Source organism: Photinus pyralis, unplaced genomic scaffold (genome assembly GCF_008802855.1).
Source record: "Photinus pyralis isolate 1611_PpyrPB1 unplaced genomic scaffold, Ppyr1.3 Ppyr1.4_LG5, whole genome shotgun sequence".
Classification (NCBI taxonomy): Eukaryota; Metazoa; Arthropoda; class Insecta; order Coleoptera; family Lampyridae; genus Photinus; species Photinus pyralis.
In genome coordinates, this window is record NW_022170596.1 from 29319753 (window position 1) to 29343534 (window position 23782).

At 37.1% G+C, this 23782-nt stretch overlaps 6 protein-coding genes across 9 annotated transcripts; 2 read left to right on the forward strand and 4 right to left on the reverse strand.

The window, feature by feature from the left end:
- Positions 1–252: 252 nt before the first annotated feature.
- On the reverse strand, positions 253–2014 carry LOC116172499 (guanine nucleotide-binding protein subunit beta-2). The gene is made up of 6 exons (XM_031489728.1): positions 1760–2014; positions 1434–1713; positions 1217–1382; positions 966–1167; positions 698–914; positions 253–651 (listed from the first exon to the last, which is right to left on the reverse strand). Exons 1-6 carry the CDS (start codon positions 1829–1831, stop codon positions 545–547), a joined length of 1044 nt encoding a protein of 347 aa, XP_031345588.1. The 5' UTR covers positions 1832–2014; the 3' UTR covers positions 253–544.
- A 1107-nt stretch (positions 2015–3121) lies between these two features.
- Positions 3122–13388, forward strand: LOC116172498 (procollagen-lysine,2-oxoglutarate 5-dioxygenase). Of its 3 annotated transcripts, none has more exons than XM_031489726.1 (9): positions 3122–3173; positions 4029–4097; positions 6318–6549; positions 6599–6939; positions 6990–7333; positions 8448–8569; positions 8617–8844; positions 12331–12655; positions 12708–13388. In XM_031489726.1, the coding sequence occupies exons 1-9, from the start codon at positions 3137–3139 to the stop codon at positions 13242–13244; spliced, it is 2235 nt and encodes a 744-aa protein (XP_031345586.1). In that variant the 5' UTR covers positions 3122–3136; the 3' UTR covers positions 13245–13388. The 3 variants fall into 3 exon arrangements, with proteins under 3 accessions (XP_031345586.1, XP_031345585.1, XP_031345587.1); XM_031489725.1 differs by lacking the exon at positions 3122–3173 and adding an exon at positions 3887–3972; XM_031489727.1 differs by lacking the exons at positions 3122–3173; positions 4029–4097 and adding an exon at positions 5244–5451.
- On the reverse strand, positions 8846–9777 carry LOC116172501 (immunoglobulin domain-containing protein oig-4-like). The gene is made up of 4 exons (XM_031489731.1): positions 9404–9777; positions 9281–9352; positions 9085–9234; positions 8846–9038 (listed from the first exon to the last, which is right to left on the reverse strand). Exons 1-4 carry the CDS (start codon positions 9503–9505, stop codon positions 8880–8882), a joined length of 483 nt encoding a protein of 160 aa, XP_031345591.1. The 5' UTR covers positions 9506–9777; the 3' UTR covers positions 8846–8879.
- Positions 11099–11895, reverse strand: LOC116172500 (immunoglobulin domain-containing protein oig-4-like). Its single transcript, XM_031489730.1, has 5 exons — positions 11736–11895; positions 11597–11688; positions 11469–11550; positions 11356–11423; positions 11099–11309 (listed from the first exon to the last, which is right to left on the reverse strand). Exons 1-5 carry the CDS (start codon positions 11827–11829, stop codon positions 11151–11153), a joined length of 495 nt encoding a protein of 164 aa, XP_031345590.1. The 5' UTR covers positions 11830–11895; the 3' UTR covers positions 11099–11150.
- A 2115-nt stretch (positions 13389–15503) lies between the features above and the next one.
- Positions 15504–21422, forward strand: LOC116171162 (dynamin-like 120 kDa protein, mitochondrial). Of its 2 annotated transcripts, XM_031487850.1 has the most exons (14): positions 15504–15658; positions 15718–15964; positions 16011–16146; positions 16194–16313; positions 16377–16421; positions 16510–16936; positions 16986–17176; positions 18024–18073; positions 18124–18354; positions 18404–18549; positions 18608–18957; positions 20025–20497; positions 20849–21248; positions 21297–21422. In XM_031487850.1, exons 1-14 carry the CDS (start codon positions 15630–15632, stop codon positions 21359–21361), a joined length of 2910 nt encoding a protein of 969 aa, XP_031343710.1. In that variant the 5' UTR covers positions 15504–15629; the 3' UTR covers positions 21362–21422. The 2 variants fall into 2 exon arrangements, with proteins under 2 accessions (XP_031343710.1, XP_031343711.1); XM_031487851.1 differs by lacking the exon at positions 16377–16421.
- Positions 21423–21996: 574 nt separating this feature from the next.
- Positions 21997–23349, reverse strand: LOC116172235 (splicing factor 45). The gene is made up of 2 exons (XM_031489406.1): positions 22762–23349; positions 21997–22711 (listed from the first exon to the last, which is right to left on the reverse strand). Exons 1-2 carry the CDS (start codon positions 23258–23260, stop codon positions 22065–22067), a joined length of 1146 nt encoding a protein of 381 aa, XP_031345266.1. The 5' UTR covers positions 23261–23349; the 3' UTR covers positions 21997–22064.
- Between the last annotated feature and the right edge of the window lie 433 nt (positions 23350–23782).

Genomic DNA, 23782 nt, shown 5'->3' on the forward strand with positions numbered 1-23782 from the left:
TGTTTATCGCTTGTTTGAAGGAACTTCTTAATGCTGCAAGTTTTCAGAGTCACTGTGCTTTCTCCAAGTGCATGGCCACAAATTAAACTCCCTCTCCCACTTACGGCACAACTGCCCATGCAAATCTGTAGCTTTCTCACATTCACTTCTAGCCTAATCGATTTGTTTTCTATAATAGCGATTGTTTCCTCAGTTACAAGTATAAAGTCTAGAGTGGGACATTTACTGCACTCTTACAATACCAAAAAAGGATTCAATTTCAAAACTTTATTTGTGTAACTATATGATGTACTTTAGTTACTACTAATTTTTTATAATAAAGTTACACACTCCTGATTAAATAACATTGTTATAATATATAAAAGTTAAAGTGTTTATAAATAATCTTACCAGTTAAATAAAAACGATGCAACAGTGTCAAGGCAATACATTATCATGTTTGAGTCTACATAAGGTAGTTAAAATCCTTAATTTTTTTGTGTAAACTAAACCATTTGTAAATAAATATTCTTGTCTTTCTCAGGCATACCATCAAGAATCATGTTCAACCCCAAACTCGAACGTGTTGATCCCAGCTGCATGTTGCAACAGCTATACCATTCGGAGCCACACTCAGAGATGTAATTCTATTTTCGTGGGCAGTTAACATCCCTAAAAACATTACTTTTTCAACCAATACTCGATTGTTGCATAATACCAATATGTTGTGTCTTGAGAGTATCCCACATGTGCACGTTGTTATCATCCGACCCACAGAACAAAAAACGCCCACTCAACGACAAACCGCATGAGGTAAAGCCGCTGGTTTTATTTGGCGGCTCGTAGAGCGCCACCTGTTGATCGCTGCGAATGTCGAACAGTCGCGCTGTTTTATCTTCGGAGCAGGTAACAAAAGCTTGTCCACTCGGATGGAACTAAACTTGTGTATTAAAATACGATTTTGAACCAAGGCACATAAGACATACGCAAACTGAGTTTACATCAGATTCATGCCCGAAAAAGGTCTGCTTAGGCTTCTGATCGCGTACATCCCACAAACGACAGGTCTTATCAACACTGCCGGTAACATATGTGTTACCATCCGACGATAAACTAATCGAAACGACATCTCCATTGTGAGCCGGAAAATCCACTGTTTTTCTACCAGTTTCCAAATCCCACATGCATCTAAAACATTGCAATTGGTATACTGTAGATTGATTACCAACAATTGAACATTTTCATATCCCCCGAGCCGGTCAGGATCTTCTTGTCCTCGAGAAATCTGCACGAGCTCAGAAATCCTTCATATCCCGCTAATTCTCGCACCAATTTTGCAGCACCTGACGAGTCTCGATTGTTCAAGTCGTACACTGTGCACATATTATCCATCCCACCGCACGCTGCAATTTAATTTAATTTCCCTCAGCACGAAGATTACGAAGTTTTCGTACCGACATAATTTCCGGACGGCGCGTAGGCTACGCTCATAACCCATGCCGATCGTAACGGTATAACTTGCACTTTATTCCCTGAAAAAGTGTCCCATATTATCAGTTTACCATCTAGTGAGCCCGTAACGCAGTGCTTGCTATCTCCACTGTAATGCACAGAGTTCACCTTGTTTATGTGCCCTTTCATCAGGCGTTTGGTGCTGAGTTTCGGTTTCGGAACATCCGATACTCCGCTGCAGGCGCTTTCAAAGGTGACATCGGCTACTTGCTTGTGGCTTTCCTAAATTGAAAATTTCAAAGTGTCTGGAGACAAAAATAAGGTTTACCTTAAGTTTCCCGTAGAGGTCTTCGAGTTCCTTTCTTAACTCTAACGTTTCTGCATCGGCTTTCGGCGGCATTGTCGCTGATTGAAAGGGTTTGAAATGAATGCACGGAATTCAGAGGCTGAAGCCCAATAGGCGTAATCTTATTTGTTAATTAAATAACGTGTGCAAGGAATCCGTATATACGGAAGTTTTAATGGAAACTATTTCTGCTTAATTTAACAAGATTGTTACCAATATTGACATGGTATCAAAACTATACAAATTCCATCCTGTTAATAATTAACCACAACTCTTGATTAGATATTGCAAACAGTGGCAATTAAGTGGCTTATCTACCTATTTACTAATACTCTACCTTTTTATAACATGGCTTGGCCTAAATTACATTGCATATTTATGTAATTTTGCATACAAATATTTGTTTATCTACTATACTATGAGAGTCGCTTGGAGTAACTTCAAATAACGAGTGCTACATAATAAACACCAAAAGAAAATCATCAAAACAACTTAGATGTTGGTCGCTTATGATAGCTTTGCTGTTGAAATCAAGGTTTTTTGTCGCCTTTTGTGTTTGTTTCATGTACCCCTTTGGTCATGGGTGTGCGGTCAAACAATCTAACTGCAGGTTTCCTTTGGAAAAAAACGTAAACGTGTGAAAATAGTCATTTGGTAATAAGTCAATCATTGTAACAGACGCTCATTAATGGTAGCTTCATGGGGAACTGGAGGTCCTCAAGACTGATCCATTGCTTTGCTACTTTACTCAAATTGAAAAATGAACCTTGATTGTTTGGAGTCACATTGTGGAGTATTTGAAAATCCTATTATTGAGCCTATACCTTTAAAAATTGTATGACATTTCTGCCCAGATCCTGTTTGAGAACAAGTTGAGTATAGGTATAAGATCCTTTATGTGAGTGTACAGGGTGGTTTAAATTCATGGCTCACCTTTTAGATCTCCGTAACGGTGAGAGATACATTGTAAGTTAAATGGGAGCAAAGTATTGTAAACTAAAAAAACGCATTTGAAATTTTTGAAAAATCGTTGAAAATAACTCAGGTATCACCGAAAAACTGAAAATGTCAAACTTCCGTGTCACACTCTATAAGTACTTTTACCTTTTACATAAATTATCAAAACAAATTTCAAAATCAAATGTTTTGCGTGCATTTGTCAACAAAACATCCGCGGGTAACTAGATCTTGGTCAATCAACACTGTTGATGGCAATGCATTCAAATGCATTTTTTTTTGTCTAATTATCTAATTCCAGAATTCTCTATTTCTAATTGTATCTAATTGGATTTAATCTCTCGCTGGAAATTATTACGTAGAGTGACTTATGTTGGGGAGCAATTTTACCTACCTGTCTCTATGCTAAAGCGGACACAAAACTTGCTGGAAAAGTGGGGTAAGTTATTTCTCCTCAATCAAAGAAGCGAAATTTGCAACATCTACCCGAATCGATCAATTTACTCATTTTTTTTACTTGTTTGTATTGTAGAGATGTGCAAGTACCTACATCTGAAACTAATTGCATTGATAAATTTTGGGTTGGATCCATCGTTCCTCGAAATGGGGGTTGAAATAAATTGTGTGATCAAAACTCTCTAAACCTTCCCCATATAGTTTTTATTCCCCCATTTCGAGGAACGATGGATCCAACAACCCCCATTTTGAGGAACGATGGATCCAACAACCCCCATTTCGAGGAACGATGGATCCAAGCTTTTATTTTATTTTTAAAAAACTTCAACGAATAAAAACTATATGGGGAAGGTTTAGAGAGTTTTGATCACACAATGCATTGATAAAAATGCCAAATCTACATAACTTGAAAAAGTAAATTAACGACCAGCGATTAAACATAAATTTTTTACTACTTAGTGAAGCACATAAAGTTTACTAAACCTTGATGCTTACGTTAATCATTTTCTCTATTTCCATGCATGATTTATTTTTTGGATCAGTAAACGTAGGTACTGCGGTATTGGGAGAGTGGAAAAACGCAAAAGATCACTTTCATTGGTTTGACGAATCTTGCGGAAAAACAATAAATTACCTACTCATTTGTCTTTTTATTGAAAAGAAATCATTCGCGTGATTGATTAATACTTTCTCCATTCAATACATTCTTCATTTTATAGTCAAAGTGTAAATAATAATGTTGCATCTACTTCTTTATGTTTTAAGATGCAGTTTTGTTGCAGGTGATTATTTTGGATGAATAAATAAATTAAATGTCGATTGTTTGTTTCAATTTTAGGCTATTTTCCTCAATGTGAACATGAAAAGTGTGTGGATGGAGATAAGATCACCAATTCTCTACTGACTGGTAAGCTCTACTGTTTCACTATACTTACTAATTGTCTGTTGATGAAGAAGACATGTTTTTTTCTAAATCTCAACAGGTATGATTAGTATAATGTCATAGGTCAATAATCGGCGAACCTGGCTTGCTTGATTGTTGTGCGTGAATTAAGTAATACCACAAAAGGTTGAAATTCCGGGCACAAGTAAAATTGTAAAGGGTGCAGCATTTAAAGTATAAGTATTTAATAAATTGGCGATGGAGGTGTACAGTGCTGGACGTCATGTTTTCAATGGGTGAAGCAGTTTTGTCTGACCTGACCTGAAAAACGGAAAGATGGTGCATGATTCTGTTTTGCTACGGTGTAAGGAGTTCTGGATTTAGTCGATGTCGTTTGGGAGCTCCTCCTTGAGCTGGAGTAGGTATGCCTTGAATTTGATTTTAGTAAGTTTGGGAATCACTCGTTCGGAATGTGTGTCGTATGTCCTGGCAATGACCCCATAGCGGCCGGTGAATCAACTTTGGTGTGTGGTCAGTTTTTAGCGTATTTTCCAACTCGTGTTGGAGGAAGACACTATTATGGCCACTGTCTCCGTCCGAGGCCCTAACTACTCCTACACTTTTTAACGCTTCTACTAAAGACAAACATAGTAAATATCAGATGTGCGCATGCGCAGACTGCGCTATGTCAACTTTCATATTTTTGGAGATATGGTAAAATGTTTCCCATTCTAATATCTTTAATCATCAATTATCCTTTATCATCGCTTGTGAAACCGGGCTTTAGAGGAGTGGAATCCAAAGCATTATGCGGGTTACTCTGTAATTGGGTGAAAGCCTGTTGAGGGCCCAGAAGAAGAGGGTCAATAAATAAATAAATGACCAAAACGATAGAGACCGAAAGAGCCGGGACCGAAATGTCATGTACATCGTCCTCCAGAGTGGGTGTGTGTACACCAAAGGCATTATTAATCAATCATGTTTCGGATTTCAACACAAAAATCAGGATTCAACCCGAATCAAATTTATTTGTTATCTAATAAAAGCCTTGTGTTGCTCTTCTTGCATTCCATTTTTTTCATACTTAAGTGCTCCATCCTGTATACATACGATTACGTCTGTGGTAATTGAACTCTATAGTTCTAGTTTGTTTATGTTTCTGGGGGAAAACCAAATGTCCATAGTCCTGAGGTCAGTCAGTTGTATTTGTAGGTTGTAAATAATGGTGGCGGGTTATTATTTTTAAAAAAGATTTAAGTACCCTATTTTTGCACAATTACTTAAACAATGACACCAAAAGTAGTATTTAGTATTTTTAGATTAAACATTTTAATACTCATTTTTATATTTCTATTGAACGTAAACGGTAGAGAAATCGGTAAGTACCTGTTTTGTTTATTTACCTGTATCACCTGTGCAATAACGCCCTTTCCTTGCATGTAATTTAAGGTTTTCGCCCTCAAAGTTAATTTTTTTGTCTGTTGCTAACCCGGAAATGCTCCGATAGTAAATTTAGATCATCTACATAAACAGAATGAATGAGATAATCAGCAGATGTTCATTTCCTTTTAATTTTTCGCTTCACTTTTGTGAAAGTTTTCTTCTAGAAGCTTTTAAAATGTGTTTCTAAAGGTCAATAAATTTGGAGCAAAGGTGACGGGTCGAACTGATTTGCTTAATTGATATATGATTTTGATTGATCTGTTGCAAGCTTCACGATTGTAATAGAATTAATTCATTTACAATAAACAAATGTGCATCTCATAGGCATGAGCTTCCGGGAGAGGCAATACCTATACAACACTAATTAATTTTAGTACAATAAATGTAGGCTCATGAATCCTTCAAACTACAAAAAAAACCACAAAGACCTTTTAACAGTAAACCTGTCATCATCAGCAACAACAGGTTTAAAAGGTCTTTATTGTTTTTGAACAAATTAAGTCATGCTAAGGTCTATTGCAGAGCTCTTTCCAAATTTTTGAATTCCCTATATTTCGTATACATTTTGTTAAGCGACTAAAAGGGTTGCTAAAGCCTTTCAAGTCACTACTAAATTCTTTACATACATAAACAGTACCCTCGCTTTCTCTCTTCTTCATTCAGCTGCGCAAGTGATCAACAGCCATATCCTTGTTTGTAAGTTCAAATCCAGGTTACCTCAAAAAGATGATGACTTTTTGTGGTTTTTGGCTTGATTGATTTTATGTTCGTACAATAGCTCATATACGTTGTATGTTTCAGATGATACTCTAGTATTCACTGTAGCTACATCGGAAACCGACGGTTTTCTACGCTATATGCGTTCTGCTATTGAATATGGTATTAAACCTGTAGTACTCGGATTGGGAGAAAACTGGAAAGGGGGTGAAAATATTCGTTACCGCCCGGGCGGCGGGTGGAAAGTCAACTTGTTGAAGAAGGCCTTGGAACCCTACAAAGATGACTCAAACCGAATAGTGCTCTTTACTGATGGGTTTGTAACACCACTAGTAAGACTTTGAGAGTGTAATTGCAAATTGTAGGTACGATGTGATGTTTTTAAGTGATTTAAGTGCAATAATTGACAAGTTCAAGAAGACTGAGGCCCGTGTACTCTTTGGTGCCGAAAGCTCTTGTTGGCCTGATGCAGACTTAGAATCTTTATATCCACCTGTAATTTCGGGAAAAAGGTTTCTGAACTCTGGGTTATACATTGGCTATGTACCTGACATTTACAAACTGCTCACTTACGCCCCGTTAAAAGACGAAGGCGACGATCAATTGTACTTTACTCACGCTTACGTAGATGACAAATTACGTAACGAATTAAATTTTAAGCTTGACTCTAATAGTGAGATTTTCCAAAATCTGAATGGTGCTATCAGTAAGTGTACGTATTCTTTCGTCGTTTGTTCTAATTTCCTCTGTTTCTAGACGAAATTGAGTTGTATCACAACACCGAAAAGGAGTACACGGAATTTAAACTCAAAAATGTCGTTAGCCACACTGAGCCGTTAGTGATACACGGCAATGGCTTTTCGAAGACCAAACTGAATGCCCTCGGGAATTACCTGGCACGGGCGTGGACCCCCGAAGAGGAGTGTAAACATTGTAGATGGGGTCATATAGATTTGGAGAAGACGCAGGATGCGAATATGCCTACTGTTCTGCTTGCTATTTTCATTGAGAATCCCACCCCATTCGTTGAAGAATTCTTCCAGAAAATTGGCGACTTGGAATATCCCAAGCAGAGAATTCATGTACTGATACATAATGCTGTAAGTATCAAGTATCCTAAACTCCTATTGCTTGTCTGGCATAAGAACATGCACTTTACTAATAAAAAAGTGGACCAATTTGCCACCCATGTTATATAGGGACTATTGTAAATTATTTTATTACAAGGTTTTCCTCAAAATCTATTATGTGAGGTTTGAAAACTATTGACAGGCTGTTTCGTATGCTAGTAAGTATTTAATTCCTTTTAGAAGAAATTCTTATTCTTCAAAACATTTCTGTACTTTAAAAAAAATTTTTATTGCATTTTCAGGTGAACGTTTGTCTTTGTGTTTTGTTCCAAAATTGAAGAAATTAGGTTTGTATTAAATATTTCAAGTGTTTTTTGCAGAGAAATATTTTACTGAATACTGTTAAGAGGAAAATTCAATGATACTTTTCTTAAAATCATCATTATCATCATGAGATGATTCGATACTCATATAAATGAAGTCCTTGTGTGCTGGGGGGTATTCCATACCTACCCCCTGTGCTACATTGAATGGTGGTTTACCGAAAAATGTAATGAGAATGGTCAGGCAGATGCACTAGCAATAAAATAAAAAATGTTGTTTCTTTGTTGATTGTGTTTAAAAGGTCTTTATATAACTTTTTTTTAAGACTTGTATCTCCGTTGTTATTTTAATTAATTTCTCAGCCAGTTCTAGTTACCCATGGATGTTTTGTTGAGAAATGAATGTAACATTTGATTTTGAATTTTTTCTTGAAAATTTAATATGTAAACTCGCGTCATTATTTTTCTTTTTTCTCCTCACTCTGTAAAAATCCAATATGGCGTCCAATAAGAAAGTAGTCTGTAGCTTCTAGATTTTTGGAAAAAAGTGCCCATAGGAGATGCTAAGGGGAACCGTCCATTTCAGACCGCTTGAACCACCCTATACCGTTTAATTCAACTCACGAACTGTTGCTATTGAATAAAATTGATGTAAAAACATCCTGTTACATTTATATATGACCTAAATTATACCACAAGTAACGCTATGCAATTTGTAAATATCTTAAGTGCAAAAGTCGTCTTGAATTAGAAATGGAAATTACTTTGACCCTCTTTATTTATTTATATTCGTCGGAAAACTAACTCAATTTTTTTCCTAGGTGAAGTACCACATTCCTCATGTTCAACAATTTGTTGAAGCCTCCGGCAGCAAGTACCTCAGCTTAAAACAGATAACACCCGACGATGGTATAACAGAATGGAACGCGCGAGATTTATCACTGTAAACATTTGCAAAGTGTGCTGCATATACTAATGCTCTTTTTTTAGTGATCTCTGTGTGCAAAAGGAATGCGATATGTATTTCGCTGTCGACTCGATTGCTCATCTCGATAATCCTCACACACTCCGTTTGCTAATTGAGCAAAACCGTACTGTAGTGGCACCTCTATTAGTTCGTCCGGAAAAGGCGTGGAGTAATTTCTGGGGTGCCCTAACTCGAGATGGTTTCTACGCACGTTCCCACGATTATCTTGACATTGTGTATAATAAAAAACGGTAGGTTTCTAAGGTTTTAATTGCATATTGATGCTCTAATCGAAAGCAATACTGAAATCAGTTTTGAATGATCTACGGTCGATTGAGTACATGTTATCGGCGGTGCACTCGTAAACGCCCGCGTCCATTTGTGTTGCCGGATCGATTTCCAATTTACTCTTCATCTGGTCATTACCTGCTTTCCATTCGTGAATCTAAACTCTCTAAATTACCACTTGGGCTTGTGATTAGCATACTCACGTTCAGGTATTGATGAGAGAATATTTCGGTACCGTCTTTGTACCAAGTGATATGCGGCCGGGGGTTTCCACGGGCCACGCATAAGAAGGCAATCTTATGACCCAGAACGTATTCAAAATCGAAATGTGAGGCAAGCGTTATCTTGGCACCCTTAAAAAATGTGAAAATAATAACAAATATTCATTGGTCTACTTACATTGTTATTGTTGTAATACTGATCCGATTCCGGATCTCTGTATTTGCCAGTGATCGGCAGCCCTATTTGTACCTAATTGAGGGGGATTACGTAATTAATGAGTAATATGTGATGTAAAGTTACCCTTGACTTGGTTCTTGCCCTGGCACGGCCTCGACGAGCATGTGCGAGCTGATTTAGAATAATCAACAGAGTAAAGATGATTAAGAAAAGTTTGACTTTCATCCTTGGCACTTTAGGATAATGTCTGCGCAATTTATTCTTTGCGTTTCGCTCTACCGTTCCCCCATTTTGATCATTGATGGCAATTTATATTAATTGAAAGTGTTCCCTCCGATCTTTTTTTGTAGGTTATTGCAGATAATAGTCTGTCTTGTTTACAACATTTAAATTGGGTAATAGCAATAGCTGTTAATGTGATCGCCTTTTTGTTTTTAAAGGTGCTTACAGGTAAAGAATAGCCTTCAATTTTTTTAAGATATTAAGAACAAAATAATGTGATTGAATTATTACAGTCCCTAATGGATCATCATAGTATACTATTAAATTGGTTGCATTTTTTAATTTACAAGTTATATGCAACCTATAACTGAAAATAACTAATTGTTGCGTAACTGATCACTTATAACTAGTGATCGAATTTCTATGCTGTGGATTTCCAACAATAGTGTATTCTAATATTACAAAATAATCGATATACACTGTGTCCAAGATAAGGATGTCTGAAACCATAGAAGATACAATTAGTCAAATTAGAGAAAAGATGCGAAATTAAAGAGTTTTTATCACACTTTCAAGAAAACCAGAAAATTCCGGCACACAAAAAAAAACAAAAGTTGGAAATTGTTGGTTTCAACAGGATGGTGCACACGCGCACAACGCCCTAATGTGAGAGAATACCTATCAGACACATTTTTTGGAAAACGGAGAATTACTTCGAAGTTACTATTTTTAAAACAGCACGTTACAAGCTGACAGGATTCTTTATTGCTTTATATCTTTATATATTATCTACGTTTTAGGATCCTTGAATGGTTTTCTAGGATTTTTCTAGAGCATTTAAGAGGCTCCATAATGCGCTGTAAAGAACTGGAAAGAGCTATAAAGATATCAAGGGTCCTGCAGTGACCTTATAAAACGCATTCCAGAAACTCTGGGAGGACGACAGAATCTCTAATTCCCTCTCAATGGGTCTAAGCCATAAAATCGTCACTGAGAATTAGGAAAAATTAAAAGATTCGAGCAGGGAAGGGGTTGATTCTCACTGTGGATCTAAAATACACACTACATTTTTTTACATATTTTGGAAAAAATTACACAGGGAAGACAGGGAAACATTAAGGACGTATTCCAAGGGAATAAGTACTAAAAATATTTCCATGGAAAGGCACACTTTACAGTAAAAACGTGCTTTTTCTTATTTTTTATAAAGAAACACAGAATTCAAGGAAAGAGGTGGTTAACAAACATGTAGAGGAAGCAAAGTAGAATGATTGATTGAAAAATCTGTATTTATAGCACACAATTCTATATCTGCAAGGTTTCGTAGCGGCGGTGAGAGAGGCTGCTAAAAACCAAATGGGTGGTTCTACATTATTGAACAATTTATCATTAATACAAATGGAAAAATTGAATTTGAATGAATTTGGTTTGTATAACAATTCGAAACGAAGCTGAGCTATGCCATATGCGACGTTTGTTCAGTTGTCTATTGCATTTTGTATGTTGGTTCTTTGAGAGCCTAATCAAAATTTTTTGCCTATTGAAAATTTGTGTGGTATGAAAATCCCATTAGACTTATCATAGTAATAATGTAAATTGAGTATAAATCATCATTTATTTTTTTGTCCATTTTACAATCAATCAACACTTAATAAGTAACCATGACATAATCCGTTCTGAAACCACGAATATCAATCGAATATTGATTGTTGGCTTGGCACTCGTAATACCCCGCATCTTGCTGTGTAGTCGGATCAATTTCCATTTTGCTTTTCATCGTGTCATTACCCACAGGCCATTCGTGTACCTACAATCACGTTAAATTTAAACCGTTTGAGCCAAAGTTGTTTCACCTGGAAAAACTTGTGGTAATACAGCTCGACGCCATCTTTAAACCATGTAATCTCCGGTCGAGGCAGACCTACGAAATGACAGTAGATTTCTGCTCCAATATACTTACCATTACCTTGTGCCATGCAAAAGAATGAAATTTTGCGACCCAGCATGTAATCCTGTTCAAAGTGACTTGCCTGCACAATTCTAGCACCCTGTAAGACACCCTAAAGTGACCAGTTTGCTTTACATCCTACTTACATCTTTGTGCTCGTAATAATCTGAGTTGGAGTTCCGATGTTGTATCATTATGGGCATACGTGAGTGTAAACGGTTATATCCCCTCTTCCCTCCTACGGATTGTTTTTAATAATAAAGCGATAAGTCACGAAGCAAATACCTCCCCGTCCTCGTCCACCGGCACAGTCGCTTATTATTACATTACTCAAAAGCACGCTTAGAAGAAGCAAATTTCGTATCGTACACTCCAACATATTTCAATAGCAAGACTAATAATCCGTGCATATGCGTATTGAAATTATCTTTCCCTTGTTTTCAACGATAGTAATTGAGATCAGGATACTGAATAATTGCCTGACGAGATTGCTGACGGCTTCAACTACTTAAACCTTCACTTAACTGCGCATTATTAAATAAATACTATACAGCACCTTTATAAATACAACTCATATACCGGGTGCTGTCTACTATCATAATTACAAATACAGCGATGAATGATAGATGACATTAAAAGGGCAATATCTTCGTGCAAGCATCGCTTCCTTGAAAAACACGATGTTACTACTCGAAAAACAGAAAAAAACTGAAATAAGGAAAAGAGGCTACATCCAGTCTATGAAACGCTGTTCTTCCAAATAGCCCCCAAAGTATTACTTGCTATTTAATCCTTAATTATCGTTCAAAACATTGGTTCTGGTCACCGTGTCTTAGATGTGGTGCTGTTAACAACAAATGCATTATTATTATATTTTTAGGGGATTATGGAATGTTCCTTTTATAAATACTTGTTACCTTGTCAATGGGACTTTGTTGAAAAAACACGATAGAACGAAGATCACTTTCGTGAGAGATAATTTGGACGCCGACATGGCTTTCTGTGGAAACCTCAATGATCTGGACGTATTTTTGTATGTATCAAATCGTGTAGAATTTGGCCACCTTATTAATACGGACACGTTCGACGTCACCCGTACAACGCCAGAGATGTACCAAATCTTTGAGAATGGTCGCGATTGGGCGGCACGATACATTCACCCGGAATATCCGGAGACTTTTAATCCCGATAAAAAACCTTTACAAGTGAGTACGCATAATAAGTATTTGAATAAATGCTTAGCGTTGCATATTACAGCCATGTCCTGACGTCTACTGGGTGCCGATTGTTACAAGACGTTTTTGTAAAGACCTAATTAGCATGATGGAGGCGTTTGGAAAATGGTCAGACGGGACGAACGAAGATAATAGGCTTACGGGTGGATATGAGGCGGTTCCCACTCGCGATATTCACATGAACCAGGTTGGCTGGGAGCCCCACTGGATGCAGTTTTTGCAAAAGTGGGTTAGGCCCATTCAGGAACACATTTTTACCGGTTACTTTCACGATCCGCCACGGTCTCTAATGAATTTTGTCGTGCGGTATAAACCTGGCGAGCAACCTTCACTCAGACCACACCATGACAGTTCAACTTACACTATTAATATAGCTTTAAATGAAGTTGGTAAAGACTATGAGGGTGGCGGTTGTCGTTTTATTCGCTACAACTGCAGCGTAACAGACACTAAACCTGGCTGGTTAATAATGCATCCTGGAAGACTTACACACTATCACGAGGGTCTTTTAGTAACTAAGGGTGTGCGGTACATCATGATTTCATTTGTTGATCCATAATCACGTTCATCCTGACATATTTACTTAATATTTTTATAAAGCTCTTACTTGCCAGAATTTAATATGTGTATAGTATGTATGTATATTTACATATGTTAAGTTTTATATCTCTTACATAATAAAGTGCATTTTATAATGTTTTAATTAGGTAGTTATTTTATCTACTGATAATTTTTGAATTTTACCAAATCAAATTTCTTTGTTCAATTACAACTAATCCAAAGAAATTTTGGATATTGCTTTCTTTATATTTCTTTCATTTATTTTCCAAAATTACGAGTACTTGAAACAAACCAAATGAGCTCCAACTTTGCCCATTGTTTAGAAATTGATTCTTTTATCTGAAAATTACAAATCTTGTGAATTTACAGATGCATCTAAATCCGTAGCTAGTTTAGCAATATATTTCTACATTCGCGTAACTAGCGCTTCTAAAGGCGCACATAATACATATAATATTGAACCTACTTCCGAGTAAATCGGAAAGGCTGAAGTTCCAGTTGAATATATAAATTCCCTCATAGATCTGCAAATTCTTAGAACTGCAAACGCTCAGATAAGAATGTAAATTCCCAACAGATCTCTAAATTTTAAGAATGATCTGGAACTCTTCAAATGCGAGATACATAGGTATATTGCCAGTTGAGTCTGGAAATAAAAAAAATCACTATAATGGTTCTTCAATCACAATAATACATTGGATCAATTCAATTGATGTATATGTCTATGGTTGATTTCCGGCAAACAAATTTCATGAACTTTTGGCTAGGGATGTCAGAACTGGTTCCCAATGACCATATCTGTACCTGAGAGCCAAACTGTATTAACTCAAAAAAATTAAATTTTACAGCAGAGCGATTTGAAAATTTATAAGACATTAAAATTAATACAAAATATTTATTTAATAACTATTAAAAAAGAAATTAAACTCAAAAATAAAATATGGATGTCCTTAAATTTTTCCCTTTTCTAATTTTCAAAAATCTTCATTATTTTTGCCAAAAAAAGTTATTAAAAAGTCAATTAAATGGAGTTAATACCATTTGGCCCTAATGCTTCGAATTACAAACTGTATTAAATACTTTTTTGAAAAATGAAAATGGAGTTAATATGGACAATAAAATACTAATGTATTCTGAAATTATTTTTTTATTATTTTTAATGATTGCACGGTGTAAAAAAGCGACTTCCAATATTTTTCTTGACCTATTTGCCATTTTTTCGCAGAGTAAACAACACACGGCCTGTAACTTTTGAACTAGTAGCCCAATCTTGGAACTGTTTGAAATTATGGATTCTACAGGCCACATTCTATAAGAAAAAAATTTTTTCGGGTCGATCTGAGACAATTTTTTTCGGGGCTCAAAAAAAAAGTGTAAAAATTGTATACCAAAAATCGACTGCACCAAAATTTCTCGGGAAAACACTTTTTCTTATTAATTTTGGTGCGTAGAATCCAAAACGATTCGTACTTTTTCGATTAGACGTCTCCATCAAAAGTTATGGGCAAAAAACCAATTTCAAAAGAAAAATTCAAAGGGCTGTAAGCACACGTGCACTTCTACACAACATCAACACACTGAAAACTGTATTATGTCCACACATGTAAGTTTCTTTAACAATATTAACTCCATAATACTATTTTGCTCGGAAAATGTTATTGATATACCTAATACTGTTTATTTTTGGCCAACTTCAAAAGTATATTATATAGGACTTAATACTATATTCCATGTGAAAAAGCGAGTCTCGTTTAGTAGGAAGAGAACTTAATACCGATTTGAAAAAAATTGGAGTTAATACAGTTTGGCTCTCAGGTACAGATATATGTTTTGTGCAGGAAATGTCTTTATTTATGAGCTAATATTAACACAAAAATAATAAGATATGTTACTATTACTTTTGCTTCCATTTCATTACTTCCGGATGCAACAAATTTTGGTGGAAGGGTTGCCTAACAACCACGTACAAATGGCCGTAACTGACCCTCATCTACAGACATGCTCACCCATGAATGCATTAGACTTTAGAGGAATATGTGGAGTCTTGTCGAACTTACTACCATCGTATCGTATGGCTGGCACTCACTAGGTACAGATGAGTATAAAGTATAATGAATGTTACTACCATTGTTTATAAACAAACTTACTACCTTTGTTTAACTAACAAATTTCTTGTTCCTTTACAGCCAGATTCGTACTGTGTCAGGTTATTACAGAAAAAATTACAACTGGCATCGGCGCATTTTTTGTGATATGAAGTTAGCGTCATTCGACTTTTAAAAATGGTTGACACATTTGACAGCCGACAAGTTTAATTTACAAGAACATTTTTACAATTCCCTTATATTAATTATTTAGAATTAATGTGTATTATAAGTTTATAATGGAGCACTTACTTAAAGGAAAATTTGGGTATGTTCATTTATTGCCTTGTCAGTAAAAGAGTTTATGGTTATCTTTGCCCTATTTAGAAAAATTGTATTCAGTTCCTATTCCAAAAATCCGTTAAAGTACGGCTCAAAGGCCAATTTCAAGAGAGGTGTGAGTAGCGTTTGGGGTGGTAGAGCGGTTGATAGATCGAGACCGTTGTTAAAAAGCCAATACCAGCAACAGCGTCGCGATTATGGTATATTTGTGGTGCGTGCCTTAAGGAGTGTTTTAAAAATTAGGTATTTATTACTGGGAGGAGCCGTCGGTGGAAGTGTTACATTGCAGAGGGTAATTTCGTCTAGTTTCTAGTAGGTGACAAACGATTGTTTTTTAGAAATACCAAGATTGGAAGGATGGTTTACCCGATTTAAAGTGGTTAGAGGACGTCCTACCTGACAATGATAAATGGCAGCAATTTCGTACATCCCTCATACAACTGCGAGATAATGTCAAGGATAATATCGAAGTAGGTATGTATTTGATATAGTCGCAAGAGTTTTACTAATAAATAACTAAGATCCCAGACTGAAAGAGGTGACACAAAATAAGTACCGAGAGTTCAAAGATTGGTTCGATCAACGTCTGGACGATGCAATAGCAGTTGCCGAGAAGTCAAACAGTCAGATTAGTTACGGTGGTGAGTGTGCAGAAGTGCATCACTGGGTACAATCTATCTTACTAACGATTCATTTTTTACTAGGGGATTTTGCAAGAATTTCGGAATTTGTAGACAGACTGTACTCAGGTATGCTGTATTTTCCGTATTTTTTCTTTATGGAAAAAATACTAACGTGATCTTCATTTACATCTAAAAGTCTCGCAAAATTTTGTAGATACCAAGAATGAGGTTATTAATAACAGCGTAGTACATGCACGAACTTTTCTTCAAAAAGATGAGAGTACAAGGAAGGAATCTCAAGCTCATCTTGATTCACTACACGATGAGGTTATTCAAACGCAAATAAGGTATCAACGCGAACTGGAACGCCTAGAAAAGGAAAATAAAGAACTTCGAAAGCAGAATCTATTATTAAAACAAGGACGAAAACCCTCATCCCGTCAGGTGAAACGTAGCCTAATAGATATGTACAGTGACGTTTTGGACGAATTAGCAGACTACGATACCACAACATACAGCACTGCCGACCAATTACCACGTGTGGTGGTGGTCGGTGATCAAAGTAGTGGAAAAACGTCAGTTTTGGAAATGATTGCACAAGCTCGTATCTTTCCCAGGGGAGCAGGCGAAATGATGACACGGTATTGTAGATAAGTTGGGAGTCTTGGCAATTGGCACTTAAAATTTCAGTGCGCCTGTAAAGGTTACCCTGTCGGAGGGACCCTATCATGTTGCTCAATTTCGAGACTCTTCGCGAGAGTTTGATCTTACAAAGGAATTGGATCTGGCGGATCTTAGGAGGGAGGTGGAACTACGAATGCGAAATAGCGTTCGTGGTGGTAAAACTGTTTCGTCCGATGTTATTTCTATGACTGTGAAGGGTAATTGACTTGAATTGTTATGTGTACTACCATTAACATCATTGGTGTATAGTCTAAGATCGTGATGTTTGATTGACTAACAGGCTTGAGCTGAGATTACGGAATAAGATGAGCTAAAATTGTCCAATGAGTTTTTAGCACATTTTCCAGCAAAGTCTTAACTCCTGCTACAGTGTCAATATATTTAGATCGTTCTTTTTGAATTTGGAAGCTTATAGCTCTGGTACCTGAGTCAAGAAAAATCTTTGCCAATTATATGCGCACACTACGCAAGGTTGACTTACTTAGGTAATGAGATATTTCTTTGAAATTTTAACCAAAGATGCTTCTAATAAACGCAAACATATCGCATGTTGTAAACACCAGGTGTGCGCATGCGCAGTCTGCGCACTACTACAGTTTAGAGAGATTTTTTTTGAAATTTCAGACCCAGATGCTTCTAGTAAGGGCAAGCATGTCGCATATTGCAAAAATTATGCGTGCGCATGCGCAGACTGCGCAATGGCAATTTGTTTGTAAATGCGCTAAAGTTATTATTCTTAGGCCGAAAACCTTTTTATTTGTTTAATTTTATGCAGACCATAGCACTAGTAGTACTACTACTAGTACTACAGTGCAAATTTTGAAATTGACCTTTTTGGAAGAACATTTTTCCAATAGTAAAGTCTAAGGCTGTCTTTAAAAAACCGACGTTTGATTCGTATCTATTTTCTTTAAAAATAATACCAATCAGATCAGGTCTGCAAGTCATCTAGTGCGTAATGAGATCAGCTGGTACGGCAACAACACGAGTACATTGCTTTCAAATGTTTGGTTTGTTCCAAAATCATATGTTTCAACTTTCTAGGCCCGGGTATTCAGCGTATGGTACTGGTGGATTTGCCTGGAATTATATCAGTAGGTAATAACCACAACCCGCCGATTTAAAAATTATTCAACTTCTTTAGACCGTCACAACGGACATGGCTTCGGACACGCGCGAGGCTATAAAAGTCATGACACAAGCCTACATGAATAATCCAAACGCGATTATTCTGTGCATTCAGGACGGTTCCGTGGACGCGGAGAGGAGTAACGTTACCGATTTAGTATCGCAATGCGATCCGAGCGGGAAACGCACCATATTTGTTTTGACCAAAGTCGATATGGCCGAGGAGAATCTTACAGATCCGAATAGGGTAATGGTGCGCTTTTGTAATTTCCGATGATTTGCATCTGTGTTTTCAGATTCGTAAAATCTTGCAAGGCAAGCTCTTCCCCATGAAGGCATTAGGATATTTTGCCGTAGTAACTGGACGGGGACGCAGAGATGATTCCATTCAAACAATCCGGGAATATGAAGAAAATTTCTTTAGAAATTCAAAGTTGTTTAAGTATGTTCCATTTGCCCCATTAGAACTAGCGTTTAGAATTAATTTCACATTTTAATAGAGAGGGCCGCGTGATGACCGCGCAAGTAACGACGCGCAACTTGAGTTTGGCGGTCGCCGATTGTTTCTGGAAGATGGTCAAGGAGACGGTCGAGCAACAGGCCGACGCTTTCAAGGCGACAAGATTTAATTTGGAGACTGAGTGGAAAAATACGTTTCCGCGTTTGCGCGAGCAAGATCGCGACGAACTGTTCGAAAGGGCGAGAACCGAAATCCTGGACGAGGTTGTGAATTTGTCTCAGGTCAGTCCTAAAAAGTGGGAGGACTGTTTACTGGATAGAATCTGGGAGAGGGTATCCGACCATGTTTTCGAAAATATTTACTTGCCAGCTGCTCAGTCTGAATCACAAGGTGAGGATTTTAAACTTTATACATTTTCAGAAGGTAGCGGTAGAAAGTATCGGGAAGCTTTGACCTCCACTTTGATTGATTAAAACATGAGTAAGTATGCTGAAAAATAAAACGAGTCACCAATTTTGTCAAGTTGGTAGTTTCTGTTGCCAACTAAACTGCCCGACTGTCATTAGCTGTCAATGTCAAAGATCCAAGCGTGATTTCTATTTTTTTGAGCGTTTTATCAGTACCTGAATATGTATTTTTGAATTACTGTGTACATATAAAAAATTGCAACCAAATGTAACAGTGAATAAGTATATTTTTTATTTTGCAATTTAAAATTTAAACGAATTGAGGCGTGGGCATTCATTTGCATTCATGAGAAAGAGTGAAGTAGGCAAGGCAAGTTTGACGTACATTTTTATGTGGCGTCTAATTAGTTATATTTTGTGCAATTGATCAATGAGTAGAAACAATTTTCAATTTAATTTTTTATGAAATACGGCCATATAACACTTTGACTCGTGAGATACCTATCAATCACAAATATCAACTACCAAAAATTCAAAGACATTATGGTACAGGCCGTTAGTCCTAAGGTGGCGAACGGTCGTTGTGCGCAGTGGTTCAGATTCAAATTTAAACTTGCAACGCACCAGTGGCGTCTGCAAAGCATTTTTACTTTAGGTAGCAAGTACTTAAATTACTTTGTATTGTTTCTCAGGAAATTAATGCCCTCAAATGGATAATAATTATGCAAGAATGACACTTTTACTCATTGTGATAATCATAACTTGATGCCTTGTTTTCGAAAGTAAATAGCAAAAAAAAGGGTCGCCGCCACTGGTGCCTGCAAAAGCAGAGCTCGGGATCTCTAACAGACTCTCGGGATGCGCCGGTTTCCGCCACCTTAGGACGAACGGTCTGTACTATTGTGCTATATTATGGCGGTACATAGTCCATTATTTGCAGAATGTATGAATGATTTTAATAAATCACCCTGTACATAATTTCATCACATATTTCAAACTGTTTTTTTTATGTTGAGCATAGGAGGCTGTGTCTAATTTAAATATTTTTAGGCTCATTTAACACCACAGTCGATATTAAGCTAAGGCAATGGGCCGAACGTGCACTTCCCTCAAAATCGGTCGAATCTGGTTGGGAAACGTTACAGACCGAATTCCGCCACTTTTTGGAAAAAGCGTCTAAATCGCCCGATCACGACACGATCTTCGATCAGCTAAAGGAAGCTGTTGTAACCGAAGCTATGCAAAAACATTTGTGGGAAGATAAAGCCTTGGACGTATTACGCGTCATTCAACTTAATACGTTGGAGGATCGTACGGTTACAGATAAAAAAGATTGGGACTCTGCTACGAGATTTTTGGAGTCTAGCATAAAGGATAAATTGAAAAATACAGAGAACCTGCTGCATCACATGTTAGGGCCGTCTGCAAGAGAGCGGTGGATGTATTGGCAGTATTTAACAGAGGAACAAACGCGCCGGAACGCTGTCAAGGTGGAATTAGACAAAATTTTAAATTCCAATCAGGTATGCGTATGGTCTGCCGGCGCAAAAAGTATGTAGATTCGAATTTGAGGCCTAATAAAATCGAACTGTGAGCAATTTTTAATTCATTGTAGCTGCAACATGACAGATTTGCGGCGGCTCTCACAACAGAGTTCTAAAAAACTCAACCGTGACTCAGAGCCACAAATCGGTCAAAGCGTATTGCTAAGCATTCCATTGAATTAAAAATATGCTATATGCTTTAATCTTAACCAGAAATGTTTTTTTTAAGTCCTAAACAACATTGAATTAAACGGGTCTTGAACTTAAACTGGCACGCTTTTTGCGCTGACAATAGGTTTGATTGCAGTATAGTCATTTCCAAGTTTATAGAGTCACCCACCCGTATTAAGCTATGATGAGCTCACGACAATACGTAAAAACATCCAACATAGCAACATTGACGTGGATTCCGAATTCATTAGGGAAGTTTGGTATCCAGTGTATCGTACGCATTTTCTTAAAAAAGCCCAGCAACGGATAAATGATTGTCGCAGATCCTACTTCCTTTATCACCAAGGTGAGGAAACGGAGTGCAGCGATGTCATTTTATTCCATAGGATACAGCAAATGCTGAAGGTTACCTCGAATGCTTTACGGCAACAGATAATGAATCGCGAGGCTAGACGGTTAGATAAGGAAATTAAGGAAGTCTTAGACGACTATAGTCAAGATAACGAGAAAAAGGAGAAGTTGCTGACTGGTAGACGCGTAACATTAGCCGAAGACTTAAGTAAGTATAGGGCAAGTTTCGCAAATGTTGCATTGAGTATATTTTTAGAGCGTGTGAGACAAATTCAGGAAAAATTAGAGGATTTCATACAAGCTTTAAATAAAGAGAAATAATTGTTTTTTGTTATTATTAATTGTTACAATTTTAATAAATGAATTGCCTAGTCTTCGCACACAGACGAAATACGAATATTCCTCAAATTGAATATTAGAAAACTCAAGAAAGGTATTACGAAGGTCTGGAAAAGCGTCTTAATAAACCTAGAAGGTTCTAAAATGCACTTGCAACATATTTAGAACACATTTAAAAGCCATTGATGCTCTTTCGAGTAGTTGGTAAGTTCTATCCATAGTAGATTTTTTATACGTACTGGAAAGGGTCTACAATACTAACAAAGATCTATAATGCTCTAGAAGCAGTGGTAAGCATTTGCCAGAATCTATTGAGCTTGTTAAACGTTTTTTCTGGGACAAGTTGGTACTGTTAGTATATGAGTAAGTCAGGTATGAGCACACTTTGACCTTAAAATCTGCGCATGCGCCAACTTCAAGGTCGTTGCTATAGAACTTATCTGATTTTAGTGATCAGACCTGAAATTTGGGGCGTGCCCAGATCACAGTGTGCTCACACCATTGGTACTTATCATTTGTTTAGAGGCGCTTAGTTTTTTGTGCCTTTAAAGATTATGGAACAGCAGTGACAGAATTTAAACAGCTCTGGTAGGGTACTAAAAGGATTTAGATTTAAGTAAAGAGAAATAATTGTGTTTATTAATTTTAATAAACAAATTGTCTATTCTTCGCAAACGGATAGTGGCTATTCCATCAGTTGAAAATTATAAAACTTATCCAAATCGTAAAATGTCGCCTTAACTTGTCGTCCTCCAAAGAAACGTCCATTGAGATCAACAACTGCCTTAATAGCACTCTCAATCCGCCTGAATTCCACGAATATTCGCACTGCATCCTCCGGTTCCACATTGGGTACCTCGTGAATTGTTACGGTAGCGACATCACCATACTTGGTGTTACACTCGTCTTTAACTTCTGGCTCCAACTCGTCATCGACCTCGCCAGGCCCAACCATATTGCGCAAAAGTACCACCTTCCCCGGTGTTTTCATTATTTCCGTAATACTTTGCTCAGACTTGACATCAATAGGTGGTGGAAGCATAATTTCTTTCTCATGGATGATACGACCGCCGCGCTTTGAGGTTTTCTCAACTTGTAACGCCATAGACATGCCTTGCTCTTGCTTACCCAAACCCTGACCCTCTTTAAAGCCGTATTTCGCCATAATTTTCGCAGCTACAGAACTACCATCATATGTATTGCTCAGCAGTTTGTTGTTAATCAAAGGAGACTCTTGCGGTTCTTGTAAACTTGGAGGTGGTGCAATAGCAACACCACCTCCTGCCCGTGATGGTTTAGCTACCGGCTCTTCTTCCTCCTCTTCCCATCGACCTTGCAAACAAAAATTACACCAATCTAGTACAAAGTTTTAATATAAATACCTGCAAATCCACTGCTCAATGGAGGAATTGTCACTTGAGGAGTAGCCACAACAATCTCCTCTTCGGGATCGTTAAACCTGCTTTTCCTACGTTTTTCACGTCTCTTCTCATCTTTATCCGTATCTCTATCACGATTATCACGCAACTCTTTTACAATCTTCTCATATTCATTTGGCCACAAGGGATCATACTCGTTATCAACATTCCAGTCATATTCCGACGCAAACGAGGGAATATTTGGTATCACAGGTACAATTGGTTCGATTTTAGTACGTATCGGTGTTTGAGTAATTGAAGTAAATATATCGTCTTCGTCCTTCTTGCTCTTCAAGTCGATAACCGGTGCCAAACTTGCCTTCCGAGATTGGTCTCGCTTCGGCTGGGTGACTGTGGCCCTTTTCAGTTGTAATTGCGACTGAAGTAGTTTAATGCCGGATGACCAACCCGAAACGTTATCTGTTGGTCGAGTTTTTACATCCACATCGTCGTATAAAGACATTTTAATTACGAATTAATTACTTCTTTTAACTCTAGCATTTTATTGAGGTTATGTTAGAAAAACATATTGTGGCTACTACACCATCGAAGAATTTTGGCAACATCCAATGCATCACAAAACATGCAATATATATAGGTACTTTCATAATTTTAAAAAGGGGTGAAAGCAATTAAAAGGAGATTACATTCTAGCAAAAGTTTAAGCTCATAAGCGCGTTTGTCGCAGTTCAGTTGAAGCCGGAGTCCCTGGTTCGGGCATGGATATTTGTAAATGTATAGTAGGTTGGGTTGGTAGAGCAGCCTTGGCTGACACCCCGCCCACTCAAAAATAATGGCAAAAATAACATTAAAAAAATTTTTGGACCACAGCTTTGAAAGCTGCTTTAAACATTATGGAATTCTTATAAATTCAAGTTAAGAGTAAGCTCCAGCAAAGATAATGAAAGTTTAAAATCTATTTGCAATAGTTTTTTCAACAATATTGATGTTTTTGTTCAACTGTAATGTAGTGATATCAGCTGTT